The 25,869-nt window shown below is 40.4% G+C and overlaps 1 protein-coding gene across 5 annotated transcripts in view; it reads left to right on the top strand.

Moving 5' to 3' along the window:
- The window catches only part of PYGL (glycogen phosphorylase L), a 69,640-nt gene that overhangs the window by 10,897 nt on the left and 32,874 nt on the right, over positions 1–25,869 (top strand). For all 5 annotated transcript variants that reach the window (XM_042943195.1, XM_042943198.1, XM_042943196.1 and 2 more), the window contains exons 4-17: positions 465–568; positions 8,483–8,614; positions 12,196–12,307; positions 12,776–12,858; positions 15,538–15,681; positions 15,911–16,003; positions 16,628–16,774; positions 17,112–17,275; positions 17,747–17,861; positions 18,390–18,491; positions 18,637–18,784; positions 18,907–18,965; positions 19,071–19,212; positions 20,630–20,837. In XM_042943195.1, coding sequence (XP_042799129.1) covers positions 465–568; positions 8,483–8,614; positions 12,196–12,307; positions 12,776–12,858; positions 15,538–15,681; positions 15,911–16,003; positions 16,628–16,774; positions 17,112–17,275; positions 17,747–17,861; positions 18,390–18,491; positions 18,637–18,784; positions 18,907–18,965; positions 19,071–19,212; positions 20,630–20,837 — 1,753 coding nt within the window. The remainder of the gene's footprint in view (positions 1–464; positions 569–8,482; positions 8,615–12,195; positions 12,308–12,775; positions 12,859–15,537; positions 15,682–15,910; positions 16,004–16,627; positions 16,775–17,111; positions 17,276–17,746; positions 17,862–18,389; positions 18,492–18,636; positions 18,785–18,906; positions 18,966–19,070; positions 19,213–20,629; positions 20,838–25,869) is intronic.

Here is a 25,869-nt window from a genome sequence, read left to right as displayed (position 1 = left end):
GCTTAGACCAAAGCAAGATTCATTTCCTGGCCCAGCCTCCCTGAAGCATATGGCCACCTGATATCTGAACAACATTGGAATTCCAGTAGCCAGAAAGAGAGGCTACCACAGATGTCCAGCTAGTTGTTTAGATGGTAACATGTAAATTATACTCTCCTAGGGCCGTCTTTTCAAGTAGGGGCCATAGAGACAGCTTCCCTTAGAAAGGGTAGTGTGAGTGACAGACACAATAATGGATATATCTAAGGCAGGCCATCTTCTTTATCTGTTCTAAAAAAAAATGCCAACAATTTTAAAATGTTATTTTTAAAAAATTGAATACCCACTCCACAGCTGTCTCTGTGCTTTTAAATACAAATGTGTTTTAGAGAAAATGTCTTTTGGCTGCCGTGTTTTTTAAAGAAAGATGAAATTTGGACTAACCTTGATGACTCTGTTTTTTGCCTGTGTTCTCTTTAATTTAGCCTGCTTCTTGGATTCCATGGCAACCTTGGGACTTGCAGCCTATGGATATGGCATCCGATACGAATATGGAATCTTTAATCAGAAGATCCGAGATGGATGGCAGGTATGTGAGCCATCTTTCAAAATTTTGTTATTAAAAATACTTCTCCTTCATAGTATTCTGGGTGATTTATAATGTACAGTTAATATAAAGCTTTACTAATTTCTCTGGCATTTAATTGACATCACTGAAAACTATCAGTCTTCCCCCTTTGGGATGTGAGTTCCCTAAGAGCAGAGAGCCTACCAATATCATTCAGCACCAGATCCATAAGCACCTCACATAGTACCTGACTCATGAGAATACTCTGAAAATATTTATCATTGACACCTGAGTGTGGACCACCTACAACGTACGATGTCTATTCTCTGCAGCATGCAAGATGGAGGAATACATTTTTTGACTTATGATCTTCCCCTATAATTCTTGATGGTAGGAAGCATGTTCCCATTTTATAGGTGAGGAAACAGACTTTTTTTTTTTTAATGTTTATTGATTTTGAGAGAGAGCGAGGTGGGGGGGGAGCAGAGGGGAGGGGCAGGGTGGGAGCAGAGAGAGAGAGAGAATCCCAAGCAGGCTCCTCATTGTCAGCACAGAGCCCCACACAGGATTCCAACTCACAAACCATGAGATCATGACCTGAGCCAAAATCAAGAGTCAGGTGCTTAACCGACTCAGCCACCCAGTTGCCCCGAGAAAACTGAGACTCTTAAGTAGCATTACCTCAGATCACACTGCTGGCAAACATGGGTCTGTATCCCCAGATTTTCTCTACACTCAGTCTTGCCCTCCTTAATATGTTTATCATATAAGATAGATGAGTTCATTGTTCTAATTTTTTATAAGATGCAAGCAGGCAATTTTATAACTATTAAATCAAATAAATCTGGCACATATTTAATACATATAATTATAGTGCTCCACAGATATTTGCACAAATAGTCCATACAAATGACTCTCATTTGATTTTTATATAACTAAACTGGATTCTTGGGTGCTAGTTTCTTTTATCTTTGGTAATTCTTTGAGCCTACAATCAGCCCTGGTGTGGACGGTCTTTCTGATGCCTAGTGTGATTTAGGCTTTCTCTCTCCCTATCTTTCCCCCCTACACGCACATCATTGACAAAATTCAAAAAGCCCACATTCTTGGAGCCCCTCCCACACTTCCATGAGTCAGTCTGAGGACGGAGTGCTCAGAGTTGGATGGGGGGACCTCAGCTGGAGCTAATCCCAGGGGAGAGGAAGGATGAGAATAAGCTTAGTGTCAGCACCATTCTCTCTCCCTCCCTCAGTATTTTGACACTCTGAGCCAAGGAAGAAGGAACTAAAAGGTTTGCATGTGAGGAGAGAATGCACCAAGGAAAAAGTCTCAGAAGGAGACTATTGGGAACATATTGAAAGACACACTTCCAAATTTTGTTAAGGACCAGTATATCTTAGCTGTCCCTAAATAATTTTTTCTAATGTTTTATTTATTTTCAAGAGAGAGAGAGACGGAGCACAAGCAGGATACACAGAATCTGAAGCAAGCTCCAGGCTCTGAGCTGTCAGTACAGAGCCCAATGAGGGGCTCAAACTCAAAAACCGTGAGATCACGACCTGAGCCAAGTCGGTCACTCAACCTACTGAGCTACCCAGGCGCCCCTTAGCTATCCCTAAAGGAATTAGGAGGCAGCATTGTGTAGAAAAAAACCATTAAGGCCATAACTGAGATCTAATTTCTAATCTGAGCCTAATTGCTACTCATTACACTTATGAGTTGTGTTGCTTTGATTAGGTTCCCTGACCTCTCTGATCCTCAGTTTTCTCACCTATAAAATGGAGATACCAGCTTCATGAAACTATTATGAAGATATCTACAATGTCTGGCACACAAATAGGCACTCAAAAAAGTGATAATTTTGCCTAAGAAAAAGAGGATAATTTAACAAATTGTGGTATTGTATAATATTAATATAGTTATTAATATATTTTGATTAATTTTAATAAAATGGGAGATTATTTATGTTAGTTGAAAAAAGGAGGTGTGGAATCATGGATTTTCAAAAGAAGCCAAAAAGATAAAGAAAAAATACTAGGAAAAAATACATCAAAGCTTCAACAGTGATTATCTCTGGGAGATACGATTACAGGTCACTTTTAGTATCCTACATTCGCTCTTCAATATGACTCATATTTCACAAGACGTGTGTATTTTATAATCATAAAAGTTAGAAAACAAAATAATAGGCTCCCTTCCACAGTGAAGTAATCTAGAGTTACACTGTGAGAAGCCTAGTTTAACAGGCATTTCTAGCGTGACCAACATTTTGATACAACCCCACCAAACAATACATAGTATCCAGTCTCAGTCTTTGAAAGTATGTGTGGCATGCATTATACCTCAGAATAAGGATTTCCTTTCTTACCTCTTTACTGTTCTGTGAACAATTTAAGAGAAACTCAGCACATCAGTCTCAATTTTTCTTCAAGTGCCTTTTCCCCAGGATTTTATGTAAGTTCACTGTTTTAAAACCATACCTACTACCTTTGCTACTTTTTTTTTAAAGTTTTTATTAGGTGTTCTTTTTTTTTTTTATTATATGAAATTTATTGTCAAATTAGTTTCCATACAACACCCAGTGCTCATCCCAAAAGATGCCCTTTTCAATGTACCTTTGCTACTTTTAAATGGCCTTTATTCTAGGACACGTTCCCTTTCTCTCCTGTCAGATCCAGGAAGCTTATATTTCTAGTGTTCATGAGAAAGAGACACTACATGACTTTTGCAAGTCTCCAAAGCTGACCTTGCTAGCCATCATCACTACTCTCACTATGACTTGAATCTGAGTCAGAAAAACTCATATTTACCATATCCATTGTTTACTGTGATGGGATTTTAAAGGGCAAACATAAAATACATCGTACCATTAAAAAAGAAGCTATTTCTATTAAAAAAAAAAGTATCTTCCAGGAAAGCCTATCTTTTGAAGGTATGGGCATGCCCCCACACACATCAGCTACATCATTGCTCCTGCAGTGGAGAAGGCTGAAGAAAATGGCACACACTGGGAAGATTTTTAAAGGTTAATGAACTTCTAGTTTTTGAAGTCTCTTCAAGGAACATTTGCAGTACTAAAGTGTTCATTGTGAATACCCTAAAGAAAATAATTTGATTTATTGATTTATTTTTATTTTAGAAAGAGAAAGAAAGTACAAGAGCAGGGGAGAGGAGCTGAGGGAGAGAGAGAGACAGACAGAGAAAGAAATCTTCAGCAGGCTCCATGCTCAGTGTGGAGACCCTAGAGGGACTGTCCCACAACCCTGGGATCATGACCTGAGCCAAAATCAAGAGTCAGACACGCTCAACCACCCAAGCCACCCAGAAACCCCAGGAAAGTAATTTTATTGCCAAAATTCTTGACTTACCTTAGACTCTAATGGGGATCATTGAAACTTTATCAGTAATAGTCTTGAATGAAAATAATTGGCCCCTGGGAGGAAGGAGGGAAAGACAATTGGAACAGCCTCACATTAAAGTTTAACAGTCCCATACCAAAGCTCAGAGTAGAAAGGTGCTCACAGTAGGTATCTCAGAGTTGAATCAACCCTTCTCTCTCTCGCACAATTCACATTGCCCAGCAAGATTCTAGTTACCACTGTTGAATTTGTGGTGCCCCCATAAACAGTTTTCAATTTGTTGTACCATCAGAAAACAAAGTTTGTTGGCTCACTAGTTCTTCATGTCCCATGTGTCCCAGTCGACCGGGAAAGCCTTTCTTACAGTTCAGTCACTAACAGAGCTCCCTGAGCTGACCTCTGCTCCCATGCTGGCTGGAACACAGAAGCCATTGCGCCATTCCTCTAGGAAGATGCCAAGTCGAGGCTGTGCCCCCTCCTCACCACCCCACCCCCTGACAGGAGCACCGCTCCTTCCTCCACAGACCCACACTTTCTTTGTCTCCGCTCTCTTTGATCCCACGTGTTCGGATCCAGCAGCCCACTTGGATGTAAATGAAAGCTCTTCTATCTTGCCCCTGCCCTTCACATGACTCAGCATGTCGGTGCATTCAGGGGTCACTGGCTACATGGAAGTCTAAATTTACAGACCAGTTTGTTGATTCATTGGAAGAAAGCAAGGTAGAGAAGAGGTTTATCACCATTCTGCAGCTTCTGAGGGTTTAGTGGGGGTGGTGGCCGCAGTTCCCCTTTTCTCCTCTGATCTGTTCAGACCAGCCTGTGCTTATGAAATGTTGGCCAATTTACCCTAAAAACAAGATTTGTGAAATTGAGGGAATAATTAACCGGTTCCTTACCAAATCAGGAAGAGGTTCGAGACAAAGAACAGCAAGCTAGGAGTTCTGTCTTCTTACATAACTTGTTAACCCAGTGGAGTTGAAATCAGCCATTATTCAGGGAAAAATTAAAAAGACCGACATTTGATGGCATTACGAGTAATCTGCTGACTGGTGCCTTGTCACCTCATATTCTCTCAAAAGAGCAAATGCAGCCTCTGACTTTCTCAGCAGTGGGCCAGTGGTGACGAGCCCAGAGTTCATCTGTTCCGAGAGCATTTCACGCTGCTTGAGGGCAAAACGATATGATCCTGCTGCATTTCTCAGCAGAAGATACATTGTCACCTCTCCTATACACAGATTTTTGAGGAAAGCTGTTTCTGCCTCATTGTCCCATTTTGTTTAATGCCTTCAGGTGGGTTTTACAACCGTCTCCAGTGCTGAAATGAGGTTTCTTCCTGTTACAGGAAGCAGTGTTCACACTGACCAGTGTTTGAAAACCCCCAGCCTGCCCTTGCCTAAATGCAGCATAAAGTGTTTTGTAAGTCAGGATGTTTTGATCCTTTGTGGATATGTTCATTTATTTGTGTAGCGTTTCTAGCTGTCAACACAAGCTAATGGACTCTAACTTAACCAGCTTATCAGCTGCTAAAATTCAGCTGTTTCCTTGTTAAATTTTTACTTCATTTTTTGATATTCTCTTCTGACTAGAATAAGCGGAAGTCTAAATTCTGAGTTGCAGTTACTGACTTTGTATCACCACATAGCTCCTGGTTGCACCATGGATGGAGCCCCAGGACACATGTTAAAAATGCAGAATTTCAGGGGCGCCTGGGTGGCTCATTCGGTTGAGTGTCCGACATCAGCTCAGGTCATGACCTCGAGGTCCGTGAGTTCGAGCCCGGGGGAGCTGACAGCTCAGAGCCTGGAGCCTGCTTCAGATTCTGTTCTCCCTCTCTCTCTGCCCCTCCCCCACTCATGCTCTGTTTCCCTCTCTGTCAAAAATAAATAAACATTAAAAACATTTTTTTTTAATGTAGAACTTCAGGGGCATCTGGGTGGCTCAGCCAGTTGAGCATCTGACTTTGGCTCAGGTCATGATCACAGTTCGTGGGTTCAAGCCCTGCATCGGGCTGTGTGCTGACAGCTCAGAGCCTGGACCCTGCTTCGGATTCTGTGTCTCTCTCTCTCTGCCCCTCCCCTGCTTGTGCTCTGTTTCTCTCTCTCTCTCTCTCTCTCTCTCTCTCTCTCTCTCTCTCTTTCTCTGTGCTCTGTTTCTCTCTCTCTCTCTCTCTCTCTCTTTCTCTCTCTCTCTCTCTCTCTCTCAAATATAAATGTTAAAAGTTTTAAAAAAAATTTAAGTGCAGAGTTTTATTTATCTTTTTTTAATTTTTTTAAACGTTTATTTTTGAGACAGAGAAAGACAGAGCATGAACGGGAGAGGGTCAGAGAGAGAGGGAGACACAGAATGTGAAGCAGGCTCCAGGCTCTGAGCTGTCAGCACAGAGCTTGACGCGGGGCTCGAACTCACGAACTATGAGATCATGACCCGAGCCGAAGTTGGATGCTTAACCGACTGAGCCACCCAGGTGCCCCCTAAGTGCAGAATTTTAGACCTCCTCCCAGACTGACTGAGAATTTGCATTTTAACAAGGTTTGATCAGCTGATTAGCTCAAACCCAGCTCCAGCCTTCTCTAGGCTTCACCCTACCTGTGGTGCATCTTGCCTCTAGCGTCTGTCTCACGCCCAGATCTACTACCTGCAGATGTTGTTTCTCTGAGTCCCCTTTTGATTCACCATTATGCATGTACTTAGTATTAATGGGTAGCTTACTGGCTTTCTTGATATAAAGTCATAGTCAATGTTTGAATAAATGAATGTGTATTTTCTCGTCTATCTGTTGACATCAGTGTTTTGTCTAATACCTGAAAGATACTGTATTTCTTTTTCTCTACAGTATGCCTGGGGTAGGCATTGAACTTGTATTTAGGTGAGAGTCATGAAACATCCAGCAGTCTGTCATAATTCATAAGCAAAATCTTCTTAAAATAAAGCTATATATTCTAAGAGGGGAAGGTGAGGAATCAAATAGGTAAAATATCAATATTTGGGGTAATCTCTTTGATGAGTACTTTACACTAAAATCCCTTACCCCTTCCTTTCTTGTGAAAACACAACTAAATTTTTTGATATATATATAGTATTTTAAAGGTTTCACTAATGATATCTTTACTTTAAAAATACATCCCCCCCTCTCCAATGTGTTTTTTCTTGTTTGGGCATGTGTGTTGCAAACCAAAATTAATTTGATGTGCATACATACATGTCCATACATGATTTAAAATCATACAAATTATGATTTTAAAATTTTTTATAAAAAATGTGTTGTTATAAATTAACATAAACACATGGGGAAATGTTGAAATTGCCAAAAAATTCTTTATGTATTAGTAGATGTTATTTTCAAAATGAACCATAATTAATAGTTCATTATCAGATCACAATTATGAAGGATTAAATTAAAGACTACAGAATGTAATAGTGTCTTATACTTATATTGAAATAAGCTTTCTTAAGAGAATTTTCTATTAGTAGTATTGTGTTTTTTTTTTATTTTATTGTATTTATTTTTGAGATCATGAGCAAGTGGCGGGGGGGAGGGGGGCAGAGAGCGAGAAGGAATCCCAAGCAGCCTCCTCAATGTCAGTGCAGAGCCCAGTGTGAGGCGTGAACTCACGAACCGTGAGATAATGACCTGAACCTAAATCAAGAGTCAGATGATTAACCAACTGAGCCACCCAGGCTTATACTACTCTATGAGTAGTATTTCTTAACTGATTCTGGGTATTCTAGGCAAAAGAATCTTGACAGAAACCATCATCTAGGACCCATCAGGTCCAGGTATCCAGTTATAAACATTCCTGGATGGCCTCCCTCTATCCCTCAAGCTGGACAATTATATTTACAGATATTAAGACACAGGCTCTGGAACCTGCAGACCTAAGGTCAAATCTCAGCTGTACCATTTACCATCTGTGTGACAGATGTTATAATTTCCTCCTCTTTAAAAAAGGAAACATAGGGGTGCCTGGGTGGCTCGTTTGGTTGGACGTCTGACTCAGGTCATGATCTCTCTGTGGGTTTGAGTCCCGCATTTGGGCTGTGCTGACAGCTCAGAGCCTGCAGGTGCTTCAGATTCTGTGTCTCCCTCTCTCTCTGCCCCTCCCCTGCTCATGCTCTGTCTCTGTCTCTCTCTCTTAAAAATAAATAAATATAAAAATAAAAAAGGAAACATCATAGTTCCATCCTATAGAGTTATGCTATGAGGATTAAATGTTATGTATTAACAAGTATTATTGTTGTTAATTTAGGTAATACATTATTGTAATGTATTGTAATGTATTACCTAAATTAGGTAATACATTATTGTAATGTATTACCTAAATTGTTGTAATGTATTACCTAAATTATTGTAATACATTAACAAAGGTGAATTGAGTTTCACAGTTCTTTCTTACGAAAAGTATTCTTGCATTGATTTAGTCAAAGATATTTTTGATTTGATATAAATGAAGGTCCACATCTCCTGAAAAATAAATTATTTTTCAATTTTTTTTAATGTTTACTTATTAAACATTAAATAATTGCCACCCAGGCATCCCTCCTGAAAAATAAATTCTAAGCCATGTCCTTTTTGCAGGTAGAAGAGGCAGATGATTGGCTCAGGCATGGAAACCCCTGGGAGAAAGCCCGTCCTGAATTCATGCTGCCTGTGCACTTCTATGGAAAAGTAGAGCACACCAAGACTGGCACCAAATGGATCGACACCCAGGTATTCAGAGTGTCCTCATGCTGAATATTTTGTACTGTATAGCACAGTGGATACATAGCATAAAATATAATGTGTATGTGATACTGATATAGTACATTGTGTTTTGAATAATTGAAGAGTATATTTTTACAAATAAATCCATTACTTATCTTATTGAACCCACTCATTTTGGAAACAAGGGAGCTGAGACCAAGAGAGAAGTGATTTCCTCAAGATCAAGTAACTTATCAGGGTCATTTTACAATCAGCTTCATCAGATTAATTGATTCTGTAATCCTAGCATGCCTAACTCTCCAGTTTTATAAAAAGTTTTTGATGCCAAGACTAAATAAATGTAAATGTCATTCCTCACCTCACTGCCATATATTTACTTGCTACTTCACAGGGGTAAATATTTTAAAACTAAAGTATTTATTAGGGGTGCCCGGGTGTCTCAGTCGGTTAAAGCATCCGACTTCAGCTCTGGTCATGATCTCATGGTTTGTGGGTTCAAGCCCCATGTCAAGCTCTATGCTGACAGCTCAGAGCCTGGAGCCTGCTTTGAATTCTCTGTCTCTCTCTCTCTCTCTGCCCCTCCCCTGCTCACACTCTGTCTCTTTCTCTCTCTCTCAAAATTAAATAAAACATTTAAAAATAATTTTTTTAAACTAAAGTATTTAGAGGAATGCCAACATTTATATGTTAAGAAAAATAATACAAAATTTTACAAATTGTTATTTTGTGCAAAATCACTTCTAGAAAAATAATGCTGGTGTCGATCCAAGCGTACTTAATTCATGGATGGATATGGAGCATTACCATGTTGCTGACCAGTTCACTTCTCAGCACCCCCAGTGATGGTTCGTGCTTTGCTGTCTTCTTACTTCCTGATAAATAACCCCTATTACGAGACTGCATTGTCTAATCTTTGGAGGCTCCATTTGAGATATTTGCTTAATAAATATGGTCTCAGGCTGGGAACGATGTGTCACTAGCCATTCTTTAAAAGCTTAAAGGAAATGGTAAAGACCAAGTAGATATTTTTATTTAGCAAAACTGTAAATGAAGTTCAGTATTGTAATGCTAAATTCAGATGGTTTGTGGATTATTCTCCATGAATAAAAGCTTCATTTTATTTTAGAAGAACCAACACCCATTTTATAGTTGACTTTTTAAACTGATAATTTATTCTGCTAATCCATGTAGAGCTATTTGCAGTTCAGAAAAATAAGACTATTTAAAAATGATTTTTCTATCTGAGGATGAATTTCTTCAACATATGAAATAGATTAGAAACTAAAATAGGTCATTATAGTATAATGGTATAAGGGATAAACTAATACTATAATTTCAAGATAAGTTTCTCTTTTTCTAAATTTAGTTGAACAATAGAATACAATCTAAATTGCAGTTGGTTACACATGTGATCAGGAGAGCTGTAAACAAATCAATCATTAATATGCCCAAAGAATTCACACACGTATTTGGTATTAAACTAGCAAGTATTTCGTATTCAACTAGCAAGTATTTGGTATACGTTTTGGTGTCTAAAAACTTCCAGTGACTTCTGACCTGTTCAAATGTATGTAGTTAACACAATCAGTCCTGAAGCATTCTGTTTACACCAGGTCCCACTGTTGAGCTACCTTGTATTTACAGAGCACCTCTAAGCATTTTCATAATATATCCAGACATTCAATTAGAAAGAATATATTTTTCTGTGCCCACAAAGGCAAGGTTATGGGGCAGGTGTCACATAAGGTGAGTTGGCCCAAACTGTGCAGCACTTTATGGATTTATGGAAGCCATCACCCAAATCAGCCGCAGGTCTGTAGCTGGTGAGGTCAGAGAGCATGAGGACAGGCGTGGTATACACATGCTGTGGGCAGCTTCCAGGAAACTGAGCAATCCATTTCACATGTGTGTCAGCACTGGTCCTCTGGGAAGCAGACACCAGAGAGAATTAGAAGTACAAGTGACATATTGGGGCAATTGCTAATAGTGACAGAGAGGAGGGGGCAGTTGGAGGAGGTGTGGCACCTGTGAAGAGAAAAGGGAAAAGAAGGAGGATCCTCGGGAAGAGCTCAGGTGGCTGTGTATTTCAGAGCAAGCAGCCAGGTTGGTGGGGCCTGAGATTAAAGATTGCTCTTGAGCCAAGTCCTAGCTCTCAAGCTCCGTCATGATGGAAGCATCCCTAGGAAAGCATGGCCTCAGCGGCTCAAGCTCCCTGGTGGCAAATTCTGCCTAAAGTTCTCTGAAGGGATATCTGAGTGTATTTCCACAGCTGCCTCAATTACACTTCAAGGATCAGAGGACAAATCCTGTTTCAACCCAGATTCACTCCCATTCTGTAACCACCTTTTCCTGATGGATCACAATGTACTTTAAAAATCTCCAGAGATCTGTCTTTCCTGGTAAAAGGTATTTAAAGGAGGGTGATTTATTACTTCGAGATCCTGGTATTCATGGAAGCATGATTAAATATATGTGATTGATACAGACTATATGGCTTCATTCACTCATAACTCGCATTAAAAGAGCTTTGTGTTTCGGTTTCACCCCTACCATTGACTGTGACTGTGGGCAAGTCACTTCTCTCTCAGCCTCATTCCTGTCATGTCCAAAAAGAGTGGGTTGCACTAAGTGATCTCTAGCACCCTTCAGTCCAGTCAGTCTGTCATTGCCTTTTTTTTTTTTTAATAAGAAATTAATTGTCAAATTGGTTTCCATACAACACCCAGTGCTCATCCCAACAGGTGCCCTCCTCAATGGCCATCACCCACTTTTCCCTCCCTCCCACCCCCCATCAACCCTCAGTTTATTCTGTTTTTAAGAGTCTCTTATGGTTTGCCCCCCTCCCTCTCTGTCATTGCCTTTCCTTAGAGCTTGACTGATGAGTCAGAATAGAAATGAGTCTTTTCCCACATAAATTTTAATTCATGTGAAACACAGTTACCTTCTTGTACTTCTCAGTCTCAATGACTGCCACAAAGACTGAGCTACCAATTTTCCAAAGCTCACCTCTTAACACCCATCTCAGCTGATCATCAGCTGATTGGTCTCATCACCAAAATAACTCTTCTCCATGCAACTTTGAAAAATCTAGCATAGTATTTTAAACGTCATCTATAATCTAGCTGCATATGTTTCTGTTCTGTTAATTTTCACCATATTTGAAATAAGACTATTGAATTACCTACACTAAAATTGCCCTATTCCTGTTTTTAGTGAATACAGATTCACTTTGTCACTTTGCACATCATATTTTATTATTTTTAGAGCAATGGCTTATTCTGAAACATGAAAGATCTGCATCCACATCAAGGCAAGGGACACAAAGGGAAGGCACCATTGGCATGATTCCGGGGACCATCAGTCTAGATGGTTCCAGCCACCCAGATTGCTCCAGTAGGAGGAAGCTCCACATGGTCCCTAATAACTTACCCTCCAGTCCTAGGACCCTCGTCTTGGTTTAGGCCCCTCACAGTCTGAGTTGGTGATGGAGCCAGGAACAGAAACCCAGTTGCTAACTTACATCCCATTGTTCAGCCAACGTCCCTACACATGGGAAACTGAGCAGCTGCTTTGGTTTAATCCCACAGGTGGTCCTGGCCCTGCCATATGACACCCCGGTGCCCGGCTATATGAACAACACCGTCAACACCATGCGCCTCTGGTCTGCTCGGGCGCCAAATGACTTTAACCTCAGAGACTGTGAGTACAGACTGGGCTCTCGTGTCTGTGTGTGTATGTTTAATATTTTGATCACAGAAGCAACCAAATCAGCACGAACTCTAAAAGATGGCACAAAACAAAGATATTGGGGAGTGGGGCATAAATGGTTTCTGTATATGTGTGTGTATGCCTGTGTAGTCTTTCTGATTAATAGTATCAAATTGAGCTTGAGAGAACAGTCTTGAGTTTCTGATAGAACTCTTAAGTGGCTGAGCAGCCATTTTATGGAGCACATGCAAGGACATTTTTAAAGCAGTCCTTCTGTCTGGCCCTCTTAGACTCTCATGCAAATCACAGCAGGGAGATCTATGGAATTCCTTTTGAACTTTCAGGAATTGTAGAATCCCTACATCCACATGGCATGCAGCAAGCATCAGGTGAGGTCAAGGGGCTTCGATAACAGTGGCTGGCTTATCTGTTTGTTCATTTTTCTAACCTTCCCCCCAGTTAACGTTGGAGACTACATTCAGGCTGTGCTGGACCGAAATCTGGCCGAGAACATCTCCCGAGTCCTCTATCCCAATGATAATGTGAGTGGTCAAGCTTGCTTTCCTGGTAGAAACAGAAGCAGCTTATTTCAGAAGTACCCCTTTATAGCCCATAAAGCACATCTTCAATACTGATTTTTTTTCTTCAGTGCACAGTAATCTCTGTCACCTCCTGAATTACTAGATTTCCCTTCCGCTCCCCGCCAAGTAAGGAAAACAAATTTGTACATTTCATGAAATCAGAATGGGTATTTTGCCCTTGACTAGTAACCTCATGACCAGTTGGGAGGTTATGTATGTGCATTTCAAAACCAAGCCTGGATATAAAAGATGAAGGGAGCACTGGTGAAATACTGCTTCAGTTCCAAACAGAAGTTTCTTCCACAGGGTCAGGAGACCCTGGAAGTTTCCTGCCTGGCCTCTTCCCCTTGCTGACAGGCTCGTCCCAGCCTTCTGCCCTCAGGCAAGGTGGGGTCTGGACCTGGGAGCAGACCCAGAAGCAAACATTTGTTTCTTATGCCACTTATTCATCCCTTGAAACTTTTTTTAATAGGTGATTATTCCTAATCTTACACTAAAAATAGCTAAAATTTTAAAAAAAAATCTTTTTTTAAAAAACTTGGAACTGGATCACAGAAGACCACTATGGATTCTCAGTTGATTTAAATATACTTAGCTCTACCTTATATACGGGTGAAATTGTTTTCTTGAAGCTGTAATGATTACTCTTTTATAATAAGTCTCAGGAACAACCAAATTACTACTGTGCTCTGAAAAGTGGCACAAAAGAAGGTTTGGAAGACTGGGATATAAATGGTCCTTAAGACCAGGTGTCCACTTGGTGTTGAACTATAGTCTCTACAGAGGATTAAGTTTGCCGTAGTATTTTCAGAAACTTTATAGTATAGTTTTTCCTTTGAGAGAAACATTGTGACTTCAGTGCATGTCAGAAAAATCACTGACCCAAAAGCAAAAAGTGGTCTTGTTTTGTGGTCAGTTAATATAAGAATCCTTCCAAGTACTACCTAGCTAAACCCAGCCTCCCAAATTATTTAACTGGAAGGGGCTTAAAATGCATCCTCCGGCTTCAGTAGGGGCCAAACCTAACTTTACTCGGAAGTAATTATCTCTAGCAGTTCACAGAGTATACTAAGTTAGCATGGGATGCAAAGTTAACTAAATTCATTGAGTAAAAGGTAGCTCTTGGGGTCGTGCCTATTTTTAAGTACAAGTTAATAAATCATTTTTGTACTGTAATTACAAGAGCAAACTCATTCTGTCTTCCCAACTTGGCCATAGCCCTCATCCAGACATTAGTCTCTCTTCCAGGAATCTTCCAACTGTCCTCCCTCTAGCTAGATTTTTTTCCCTTGCTTAAAGCTCTTTAAAGTCTTCTAATCACCTATAAGAAAAGTACAGAATCTTAGATATGCTCCCTAAGTTCCTCAATAATACAGTCATGAGGGGCTCCTGGGTGGCTCAGTCGGTTACGTGTCTGACTCTTGATCTCAGCTCAGGTCATGATCTCCTGGTTCAGGAGATTTAGCCCCACATCAGGCTCTGAGCTGACAGTGCAGAGACTTCTTGGGATTCTTCCTCATGTTCTCTCTCTGCGCCTCTCTCTCTCTCTCAAAATAAAGAAATAACCTTTAAAAAAAAATGACACGATCTTGAGTTCTGACGCATCCTCCATGGTCTTGCCCTGGTCTGAGGTCTGACCATGCAGGACTATTTGCTCTGATCTTTCTCACCTCCAAGAGAAGGCTCTTACAGCTTCTTTCCTCGCAGAATTAATGTTGGCTGCCTGTGTTCTGAAATTTGATTGGGAGAAGAAAACTTAGAGTCTCAACAATTCAGCCCATAAATTTTCACTTAACTCCCTTTCCCCCCATTTTCAGTACAGAGTGGTAACTCTGCTTTCGACTGTACCTGCTTCCCTCCAGCACAGAGAACCCTGTGTTTCCATCTCCAGAGAATGTCAGCTTCTGTCTGAGTTGGGGAAGGAGATTGCTCAGCTGAGGGAACTGGGGATGAAGTCTGAGGCCAGCTGCTTCCTAGGCTTGCAACTAACCATTTATTTTTAAATGTTTATTTATTTATTTTTGAGAGAAGGAGAAAGAGTGGAGGGAGGGGCAGAGATAGAGGGAGAGAGAATCCCAAGCAGGCTTCATGCTGTCGTTGTGGAACCTGACGTGGGATTGGATCTCACAAACCTGTGAGACCATGATCTGAGCCTAGATCAAGAGTTGGACACTTAACCAGCTGAGCCACCCAGGCACCCCCTCGCAACTAACCTTTTACCGCATCTTCACCCCCACTTCCAAATGCACCCACTGCTGCCAAGTCCGGAGCCTTTAGAGGATTTGGCACATAAATTTAGCTGCTTTTTGGCTCTTCTCCTCTACCAGGTAAAAATTCAGCTTTCCTGGGTCTTCTGGCCCAATTAACACTCATCCATCTATTTTTCAGCTTCAAAAAGTTTGTTACTGTTGTCTCCCATTCCTTTCATCCTTTATTTGTATGCCTTCTTTAAGCCCCTTTACTGTCATTTTAATAATGCTTCAGGAAAGAACAAAGTCTAATGCTTGACATTCAACCTGCCATCTTCCACTGTATGTCCTATGAGCTTTAGTCTTAAAGTTCTCTGGGCGGGAGATCCCCGTCATATTTTGGCCACGCCCACCGGGTGAGCTACTCTCACTCAGTCTCTCTGGCTTGAAGTTTTTTGAAGGGAAGGAGCTACGATTGAAGCAGGAGTACTTTGTGGTGGCTGCTACCTTGCAAGATGTCATCCGACGTTTCAAAGCCTCCAAGTTTGGCTCCACTGACAATGCCAAGACTACATTTGATGCCTTTCCAGACCAGGCAAGTATTTGGTCTGTGAACACAGAGAGGGACAACTGAGGGCTCAGGACTTCCTATTAGATTTACAACCCTTTCTCTGCTAAAACATTTGAGTAAGTATGGTAGGCTTAAAGCACCCCACAAAAGGTGGGCATTTTGCTTGGTGCTTTGCACAGACATGCATGAGGATAAAGAAGCAGACACTAGGCCATCTGTCACCTTCACACCGATGCCTTTTTTCCCCACACAGGTTGCCATCCAGCTGAATGACACACACCCCGCACTGGCCATCCCTGAGCTGATGAGGATTTTTGTGGATATTGAAAAATTGCCCTGGTGCAAGGTCTGGATAGTTTGGCTTCCTTTTCCCTCAATTAACGAGAATATCTGTGGTTCTGAGATTTTGCCAAAAGGTCCTTTTACGGTTTTTCAAAATAAGTTACTGTTGCTAACTCCCAGTGGTTAAAAATAAGTTTGCCCTGGTGCTAACATCTCTCTCTCCTTACTGCTTTACATGGAGTAAGATTAAGAAATAAATACATTCCTAATGGGGCACAGCTCGGTAGTTCAGACTTTTGTTGTGTTTACCCTTATTTCTGCATCTAAAATGATTCTAAATTAAACTCTGCAACCTCAGAACACAGCTAATTGAAAACATTACTTGTTTGTGTTCCTCAGATTTTGCTTATTTTATAAATAAAAGGCATGTTAGGATAGTAGAGAAACCTTATCAGTATATTGTCTTCAGTTTTATCAGACAGTTTTGCAAATAACTGCTTCCCACCTACCCCCCCTTACATATTCCCAGTCTCTGGACCATTCAGGAACCTGGTAGAATTGAGCGTGTCTTACTGTGTAGATGAACTGTCCCGTTGCAGACTGGCGGGAGCTTAGGGAATGTCTGGTTTTGTGTGATGGGCCACCTTTCTTGCAGAGGAAAGCTGCTAAGCCCCTCCTTTTCCTGCAGGCATGGGAGATCACCCAGAAGACCTTCGCATACACCAACCACACGGTGCTTCCAGAGGCCCTGGAGCGCTGGCCTGTAGACCTGGTGGAAAAGTTGCTTCCTCGACATTTGCAAATCATTTATGAGATAAATCAGAAGCATTTAGATGTAAGTCATTTTTAGAGATTCATAGCCCTTTTGACAACGAGGTCTTGAGATGTTAAGGGTAGCTACAGTGTTCCCTCTTACTGAACTGGAGGCCCAAACATCTTTCCGTCATTGATACATAAAAAGTATTCAAGTCTGGTGGGGCTTTGTTAAAAGCATCTTTTTGAAAAGACTAAAATGGAGGATGGCAACTCCCTAGGGATAACCCGACCCCTGTCTGTGGGAGTGAAGTTTTGTATTTGCTCCATCAAAGATTTTGTTTGGGAAGTGAACGACATTATCTCACTGTTGCTTTAAACCTGAGTGGCCAGCAAGGCCTTTCTCTTCCTTTGGCCAGAGAATTGCGGCCTTGTTTCCTAAAGATGTCGACCGTCTGAGAAGGATGTCTCTGATTGAAGAGGAAGGAGGCAAACGGATCAACATGGCTCACCTCTGCATTGTGGGCTCCCATGCTGTGAATGGCGTGGCCAAAATTCACTCAGACATCGTGAAGACCCAAGTGTGAGTGTCCATTCCTGTGGTGCTGGGTCTGAAGTTGCTCCGTCAGTGCACTGGTGCTAGTCGATGCTGGCTTGCATTTGGGGATAACAAAAGGCCCTATCAAGATGTGCAGAAGTATTTTCTTCTACATGAAGTAACATTCACTTAAAAAAGAAAAAATGCCTTCTTCTCTCAACCATCCTAGTTCTAGATTTAGGAGAAAAAAAAAAAAACCCACACAAAATTATTCTGCTGAAAAGTCTGGTCTATATGTCAGTGCCAGCCAGGAAATCATACGGAGCTGATTCGATGTGGAGTTTTTCTTGTAATTATTTGGAATTGCAAATGGATTTCTATTTCAAATAACAGCCTTAGCTGCTGCCAGCTCCTCCTTCCATCTTTTAATCTTGCGAAGCCTACACTTGGCTTCTTGAATGTAGCAGAAACACACTCTTGCAGCCAGATTCAGTGATGTGTCTCTTCTGTCTCCAGATTCAAGGACTTCAGCGAGCTAGAACCAGACAAGTTTCAGAATAAAACCAATGGGATCACTCCAAGGCGCTGGCTCTTACTCTGCAACCCGGGGCTTGCAGAGTTAATAGCAGAGGTAACCGGGAAGGGGTGCCCTTGCACTTTGTGAACCCAGTCTGCAGCAGGCGGCTACATCAGCCACCAGCATGTGACTTGTGCTGTCCCACAGGCTCTGTGCTTGACTTAATTTTCCACTGTAACCATCTTGAAATTCTTGATTTGTAAAGGAAGGGCCTGCAAATTACATACCTGGCTGACCGTACTCCTATGACACAAAGATGAAAGATGGTAATGCTATTTAGTAAAAGAGAATAACAAGGGCCATATAAATAACTAGTAGAACCTGGGTTCCGTGTTACCCCGTTTAGGTAGGTTTCCTGTTTTTAACACTTAACGCCACTGAAACTACATTTAAGATACTAGCAAAGTGTTCTTCCCACATGGCCTTGCCAGCCTCTTCTGTGAGTGTGGCCATTCTGCGTACTATGTGGTAGGTCAGCCATCCTGCTGTAGGCGAGCACAAGCACTCACCGGACTGACAGAAACTGCTCATTTGGGCTTGACTGCCATCCTGATTAATTAAATCACATCTTTAAACTGAAAGAAAATCGGGGAAGACTACGTGAAAGACTTGAGCCAGCTGACAAAGCTACATAGCTTCGTGGGTGATGACGTCTTTCTCCGAGAACTCTCCAACGTGAAGCAGGTGAGGCTTCCCAGTGTGGATTCTTTCCACGGCATTTGTTCTGCTCCAGTTTTTATTATGGTTTATTATTGCTCCAGTTTTTAAAAACAGACAACCTGATGCTTCTAAGTCAAAAGGGCTCTGGCATCATGCACTGTCTCCACAGGAGAACAAGCTGAAGTTTTCCCAGTTCTTGGAGAAGGAGTACAAAGTGAAAATCAACCCATCCTCCATGTTTGATGTGCATGTGAAGAGGATCCACGAGTACAAGCGGCAACTCTTGAACTGCCTGCACGTGGTCACCATGTACAACCGTGAGTCAGCCCTGTGGCCACCACGCCCCCTGGAAGTGGAAGTGACACTCTTGGCTGGCGCAGGTCTCGCCTCCCTAGCCATCAACTGCCCTCCGTTCCATCCGCTTCTCATTCTCTTTCAGGTATTAAGAAAGACCCTAAGAAGTTATTCGTGCCCAGAACAGTCATAATTGGTGGCAAAGTAAGTTGATTCTATTCACTGGGGATTTGGGGGCCCTGATCTCTCACCATTTCTCCACTTGATCATGGCTGCATTCTGTCAGTGTGTTTGACATTCTTCTCCAAGGCTGCCCCAGGATATCACATGGCCAAAATGATCATAAAGCTGATCACTTCAGTGGCAGATGTGGTGAACAATGACCCTATGGTTGGAAGCAAGTTGAAAGTCATCTTCTTGGAGAACTACAGAGTATCTCTTGCTGAAAAAGGTAGTTTCTTCATCACAAATCATGCGGGGCCAGGACAAATTCTAGAGAAAGATGACATGATATGGAAAAATGAAGTAGCTGGGCACAGGAAGCCAGTAACTTAGGATAGAAGAATAAGGGCCTAGGCTAAGAGCCTTTAAGGTGATCCAACTCACAATAAGATTGCTGTCCCTAAAGTCAGTATCACTGATTACATTTGCAAGTGCATTTTCCTGCCAGCTAGTCAGAGCTGGGTGCTGGAGGAAGTGACCCTGAGGTTTTGGCAAAGTGTAGACTGTGCTCTCCAAAGTAAAGGAAAGGTCTTCCATTCCCAGCTCCAGTTTTGCAATAGAACACCAGTTCCCCAGCCCCTGATAGTCCTCTGGTCACTTCGTGGAATGAAGAAGGGCTGTCATTTGTGTACATGACAACAAGGAGTAAGGACAGACATCAGGCTGCAAAGCATGAGGCTTACCTGTGCTTAGATGGGCACTGATCACGCATGGAGTTCCCACGTGGGGAAAGTCAGGCTGGCAGAAAGCCAACATCCCTTTCTCTACCACTGGGACCTTTGCTTATTTGCATCATGTGCTCACAAAGCACCATCCACCTGCAAATGCCAACTGTGCATTCACCCAAGTCCCAAACTGAAAACAGACCTTTCTCTTTTTGAGGTATTTCTGGGTCCTCTGAAGTTGCTGTTTAACATTGTATGCATAAAGAGAAAAGAGCCAGGTTCCTAGAGATGCAAATGAAGATATAGCTAATCCACAAAGAAGCCTTCAAAGTAAAACAGAGAATTCATCCTGACCTTTGAAGTCAAAATGGTCAAAAGGGACCTTCTGGCAATACTAATTTGTGTGTAAATTAGGCTGAAAGGTCAGAGGCTTGGTGTCTAGCCCCAGGCACACCACAGGTGCTCAGGGCTGAAAGAGGGAAGGAGGAGGTGAGAAGAGGAAGGAATGCAGACAATCCAATTTCCTCAGATTATAAAGGGAGAGTCAGGAGAGGCTGAAATTTCAAGTTCAATAAAGAAAAGTTTTAATATATTTTATAAAGTTATAAAGCAGAAGAAATAAAAATAAAACCATAACAAAAACTGGGAGGAAGAGAAGAGAGAAATGTAATGTCAACTTTTATAGCAGAGAGCAGTAGATACTCTTCAGAGTTTCCAGTCCAAGAAAGAGTAGTATAAGCATATAGTTATTTAGCACTGTGGCAATAACCACCCAGATAGCACATCAAAAATGGATAAAGGCAGTTGCCTGAGTCCAGGGGAAGAGTGAGATCCATCCTTCTGTATACCATAGGAATGTTTATTTTGATGTACGTGTAGTACTTTAATGATCAAAACAGGCCAGGTAGATAAATGCTCAGATACAATACAAGCAGGTCTAGAGAGACAGAATCCACTGATTTTAATACGCCTTGCTTGCAGTCATTCCAGCTACAGATCTGTCGGAGCAGATTTCCACCGCAGGCACTGAAGCCTCAGGGACAGGCAATATGAAATTCATGCTGAATGGGGCCCTGACCATCGGGACTATGGATGGGGCCAATGTGGAAATGGCAGAAGAAGCTGGGGAAGAGAACCTGTTCATCTTTGGCATGAGAGTAGATGATGTGGCTGCTTTGGACAAGAAAGGGTAAGAGAGCAGCTCCTCCTTACTGGGTGGGTGCCCTCCACCCCCAGGAGAGTGCCTGCCCACCCAGGTATCCTGTTGATGTTGGGTCACATGAAATGTGGCCACAGAAAATCTCCCATGCATCAGAGGAGCCTCCTGGCCACAGGTTAGTTTTATTAAACGTAGCAAGTGAACATGAAAGGAGCTAAGGCACAGGTACATGAGGTCCTTGCTATTAGTTATCAGCCACTGAAGATCTGGGCTTAGTGAGCTTTCATTTCTGCATCTATGATTTTGACTTTGATCAAAAGATGAGCCAGTTCCTAAAATTTTTGCCTATAATTTAAACCACTGAGTGCTCTTTTAAGATTTCAGGGAAATGGACTAAAATGTGGTAGAGGATAGGTATGGATATACAGAAGCACCCACGAATCAATCATACTAGTTTCACGTAATATCTAGATACGTTTTTTAATCTGAATTAAAACAAATAAGGAGCTCTGCCCAAAGAAATGAATAGGGATCCAAAAATTTGGAGGGTGTTGGATATACTTCCTGGCCCTTAAAAGTGAGTTTCCGCTAAAGAACAACAAATTTGGGGGATCTGTGGGTCCAAAAAGCAACTGGTCCTCTTAATACAATACTTGCTTAGAGCTGTAAAGTCCTTTTGAAATGAATCTTACTGTATTTTACCAGATTAGATTATATTTATTATTTACTATTTTTTGGGTCTCCAGTTATAAGAAACTAATCAAATTTAGGGGGGAAATTTTCAAGATCTAGTCAAATATTATTTATACCCGTGTTCAACTCCATAATGGCTTCTATAAGTGCTAATATTTCTGAGTGCATTTTTTACAGGTAATATAGTATCTAGTGTATCTTTTTTGTTATTGTTTGTTTTTTAATTCCAGTATAGTTAAGATACAGTGATATATTAGTTTCAGGTGTACTTTTCTTTTTCAAGAATGCTTTGGCTATTCAGAGTCTTTTCTGGTTTTCTACAAATTTTAGGATTATTCTAGTTATATGAAAAATGCTGTTGATATTTTGATAAAGATTGATTAAATGTGTAGATGGCTTTGGGTAGTATGGACAGTTTAATAATATTTGTTCTACCAATCCATGCCCATGGAATATCTTTTCAATGGCTTATATCATCTTCGGTTTCTTTCATCAGTGTCTTATAGTTTTCAGAGTACAGGTCTTTCACCTCCTTGGTTAAGTTTATTCCTAGGTATTTTATTATTTTTGGTGCAATTGTAAATGGGATTGTTTTCCTTAATTTCTTGTTCTGCTGCTTCATTATTAGTATAAAAAATGCAAGATTAAGGGTGCCTGGGTGGCTCAGTTGGTTAAGTATCCGACTCTTGGTTTCAACTCAGGTCATGATCTCATGATTTGTGGGATCGAGCCCCACATTGGGCTCTGTGCTGACAGAGCCTTCTCCTTCTCCCTCTGCCCTTCCCCTGCTCACACGCACACACACACTCTCTCTCAAAATAAATAAACTTTAAAAAAATGCAAGATTTACGTATATTGATTTTTGTATCCTGTGATCTTACTGGATTTATTTATCAGTTCTAGTAGTTTTTTAGTGGAGTTTTTAGGGATTTCTATATGTAATATCATGTCATCTGAATATAGTAAAAGTTTTGCTTCTTCCTTACCAATTTGGATGGCTTTTATTTCTTTTTTGTTGTCTGCTGTGGCTAGGACTTCCAGTACTGTGTTGAAGAAAAGTGGTGAGTGTCTTGTTTCTGATCTTAGGGGAAAAGCTCTCAGTTTTTCACCACTAAGTATGATGTTAGCTGTTGGTTTTTTGTATAAGGTCTTTATTATGTTGAGGTATGTTCCCTCTAAATCTACTTTGTTGAGGGTTTTTATCACGAATGGATGGTACACTTTGTCAAATGCTTTCTCTGAATCTATTGAAATGACTCTGTGGAGTTCTTATCCTTTCTCTTGTTGATGTGATGTATCCTGTTGGTTGATTTGTGAATATTGAACCATCTTTGCATCCCAGGAATAAATCCCACTTGATCGTGGTGACTGATTTTTTTTAACATAATGTTGGATTTGTTTTGCTAATAACTTTATTGAGGATTTTTGCATCTATTATGTTCACTAGATATACTAGTTCTCCTGTAGTTCTCCTTTTTTTGTAATGTCTTCATCTGGTTTTCATATTTGGGTAATGTTGACCTCATAGAATGAATTTGGAGGCTTTCCTTCATCTTCTATTTTTTTGGAATAGTTTGAGAAGAATAGGTATTAACTCTTCATTAAATGTTTGGTACAATTCACCTGTAAAGCCATCTGGTCCTGGACTTTTGTTTGTTCGGAGTCTTTTGATTACTGAATCAATTTCATTGTGTGTAATCAGTCTGTTCAAATTTTCTATTTCTGTCTGATTCACTTTTGGGAATTTGTACGTTTCTAGGAATTTATCCATTTCTTCTAGGTTGTCCAACTTGTTGCCATATAATTTTTCATAATATTCTCTTATAATCTTTTGTATTTCTGTGGTATTGGTTGGTATTTCTCCTCTTTCATTTCATTTCTGATTTTATTTAAGTCATCTGTCTCTCTCTCTCTCTCTCTCTCTCTTTTTGATGAGTCTGGATAAAGGTTATCAATTTTGTTGATACTTTCAAAGAACGATTCCCTGGTTTCATTGATCTGTTCTGTTGGGTTATTTTAGTTTCTACATTGTTTATTTCTGCTCTGATCTTTATTATGTCCTTCCTTCTAATAGTTTTGAGCTTTGCTTGCTCTTCTTTTTCTAGCTCCTTTAGATGTAAGGTTAGGTTGATTCTTTGAAATTTTTCTTATTTTTTGATATAGGCCTGTATTGCTCTAAACTTCCCTTTTAAAATAGTTTTGCTGCATCCCAAAGATTTTGGATTACTGTATTTTCATTTTCATTTGCCTCCATGTATTTTTTATTCTCTTTGATTTCTTGGTTGACCCATTCATTGTTTAGTAGCATGTTATTTAATCTCCTTGTATTTGTGCTTTTCCAGATATTTTCTTGTGGCTCATTTCTAGTTTCAAAGCATTATGGTCAGAAAAGATGCATGGTATGACTTTAATGTTTTTAAATTTATTGAGACTTATTTTGTGGCCTAACATGTGATCTAGTCTAGAGAATGTTCCATGTGCACTTGAAAAAATGTGTATTCTGCTGTTTTAGGAGGCAATGTTCTGAATATATCTGTTAGATCCATCTAGTCCAATGTGTCATTCAAAGCCATGGTTTCCTTGTTGATTTTCTGTTTGGATGCTCTATCCAGTGATTTAAGTGTGGTTTGAGAGTCTCCTACGATTATTGGATTACTGTTGTTTACTTCCTGTGTTTCTTAATAGCGACGTTATGTATTTGGGTATTCCCATGTTGGGCGCGTAAATCTTTACAATTGTTATATCTTCTTTGGATTGTTCCCTTTATGCTTATGTAGTATTTCTCTCTTTTTACAGACTTTGTTTTAAAGTCCATTTTGTCTGCTGTCAGTATTGCACCCTGCCTTTCTTTTCATTTCCACTTGCATGATAAATGTTCTTCCATGTCTTCACTTTCAATCTACATGTGTCTTTACGTGTAAAGTATGTCTCTTGTAGTGAGCATTTAGATAGGTCTTACTTTTTTGTCCATTCCATCATCTTGTGTCTTTTGATTAGAACAGTCTATTTACATTCAAAGTAATTATTGATAGGTATGTACTTATTGCCATTTTGTTTCTTGCTTTATGGTTGTTATTGTTTTTTTCAGGTTTATTTATTTTGAGAGAGAAAGCATGAGCAGGGATAGGGCAGAAAGGGGGAGAGAGAGAGAATCCCAAGCAGACTCTGCACTGTCAGCAGGGAGCCCAACATGGGGCTTGAACCCATGAACTATGAGATCACAACATGAGCTGAAACCAAGGGTCAGATGCTTACCAACTGAACCACCCAGGCGCCCCATGGTTGTTTTTATAGTTCTTCTCTGTTACTTTCTTCTCTTGTCCTCTTCTCTTGTGGTTTGTTGGCTTTCTTTAATGATATACTTGGGTTCCTTTTTATTTTTTGCATATCTATTACTGGTTTTTGATTTGTGGTTACCATTAGGTTTGTATATAACATCTTACACGTGTAGCCATCTCTATTAAGTTCAGTCACTTAAGTTTGAACCCATTCTTTACTCTTTCCACTCCCCCCCCTCCATTTTACGTATATGGTGTCATACTTTACATCCTTTCATTTTGTGGATCTTTTGACTGATTTTCATAGATATACTTTTTTTTACTGCTTTTGTGCTTCCTGCTTTTCTTACTCCTACTTATGGTCTTTCCTTTCCGCTCAAAGAATCCTTTTTAACATTACTTGTAGGGCTGGTTTAATGGTCATAAATTCCTTTAACCCCCTTTTGTTTGGGAAACTTTATCTCTCCTTCTATAATGAATGATAAAGTATTCTTGACTGTGTGTGTGTGTGTGTGTTTTTTTTTTTTTCTTTAAGCACTTGAGTATATCATGCCACTCCCTTCTGTCCTGCAAAGTTGCTGCTGAAGAGTCAGCAGATAGCCCTATGGGGTTTCCTTTGTATGTAACTGTTTTCTTTTCTCTTGCTGCCTTTAAAATTCTCTCTTTACTACTATTTTTTTGCCATTTTAATTACTATGTTTCTTGGTGTGGACCTCATTGGATTGATTTTGTTGGGTGCTCTCTGTGAATCCTGGATCTGGATTTCTGTTTCCTTGGCCAGATTCAGGAAGTTTTCAGCTATTTCGTCTTCAAATAAATTCTCTGTCCCATTTTCTTTCTCTTCTCCTCCTGGGATCCCTATAATGTGAATGTTATTACACTTGATAGAGTCACTAAGTTCCCTAAATCTATTTTCATTTTTTTTTTCTCTCATCTGTTCTACAAGATGCTTCTCATTACTCTGTCCTCCAAGAAGTTAATCCCTTCTTCTGCTTCCTCTAGTCTACTATTTATTCTATCTAGTATGCTTTTAATTTCAGTTATTAGGTTCTTCATCTCTGGCTGTTTTTTTTATGTTTTCTCTCTGTTAA

This window comes from Panthera leo, chromosome B3 (assembly GCF_018350215.1).
Source record: "Panthera leo isolate Ple1 chromosome B3, P.leo_Ple1_pat1.1, whole genome shotgun sequence".
NCBI lineage: Eukaryota > Metazoa > Chordata > Mammalia > Carnivora > Felidae > Panthera > Panthera leo.
Note: the sequence above shows the minus strand (reverse complement) of the source record. Positions and strands in the feature narration are given on the sequence as shown.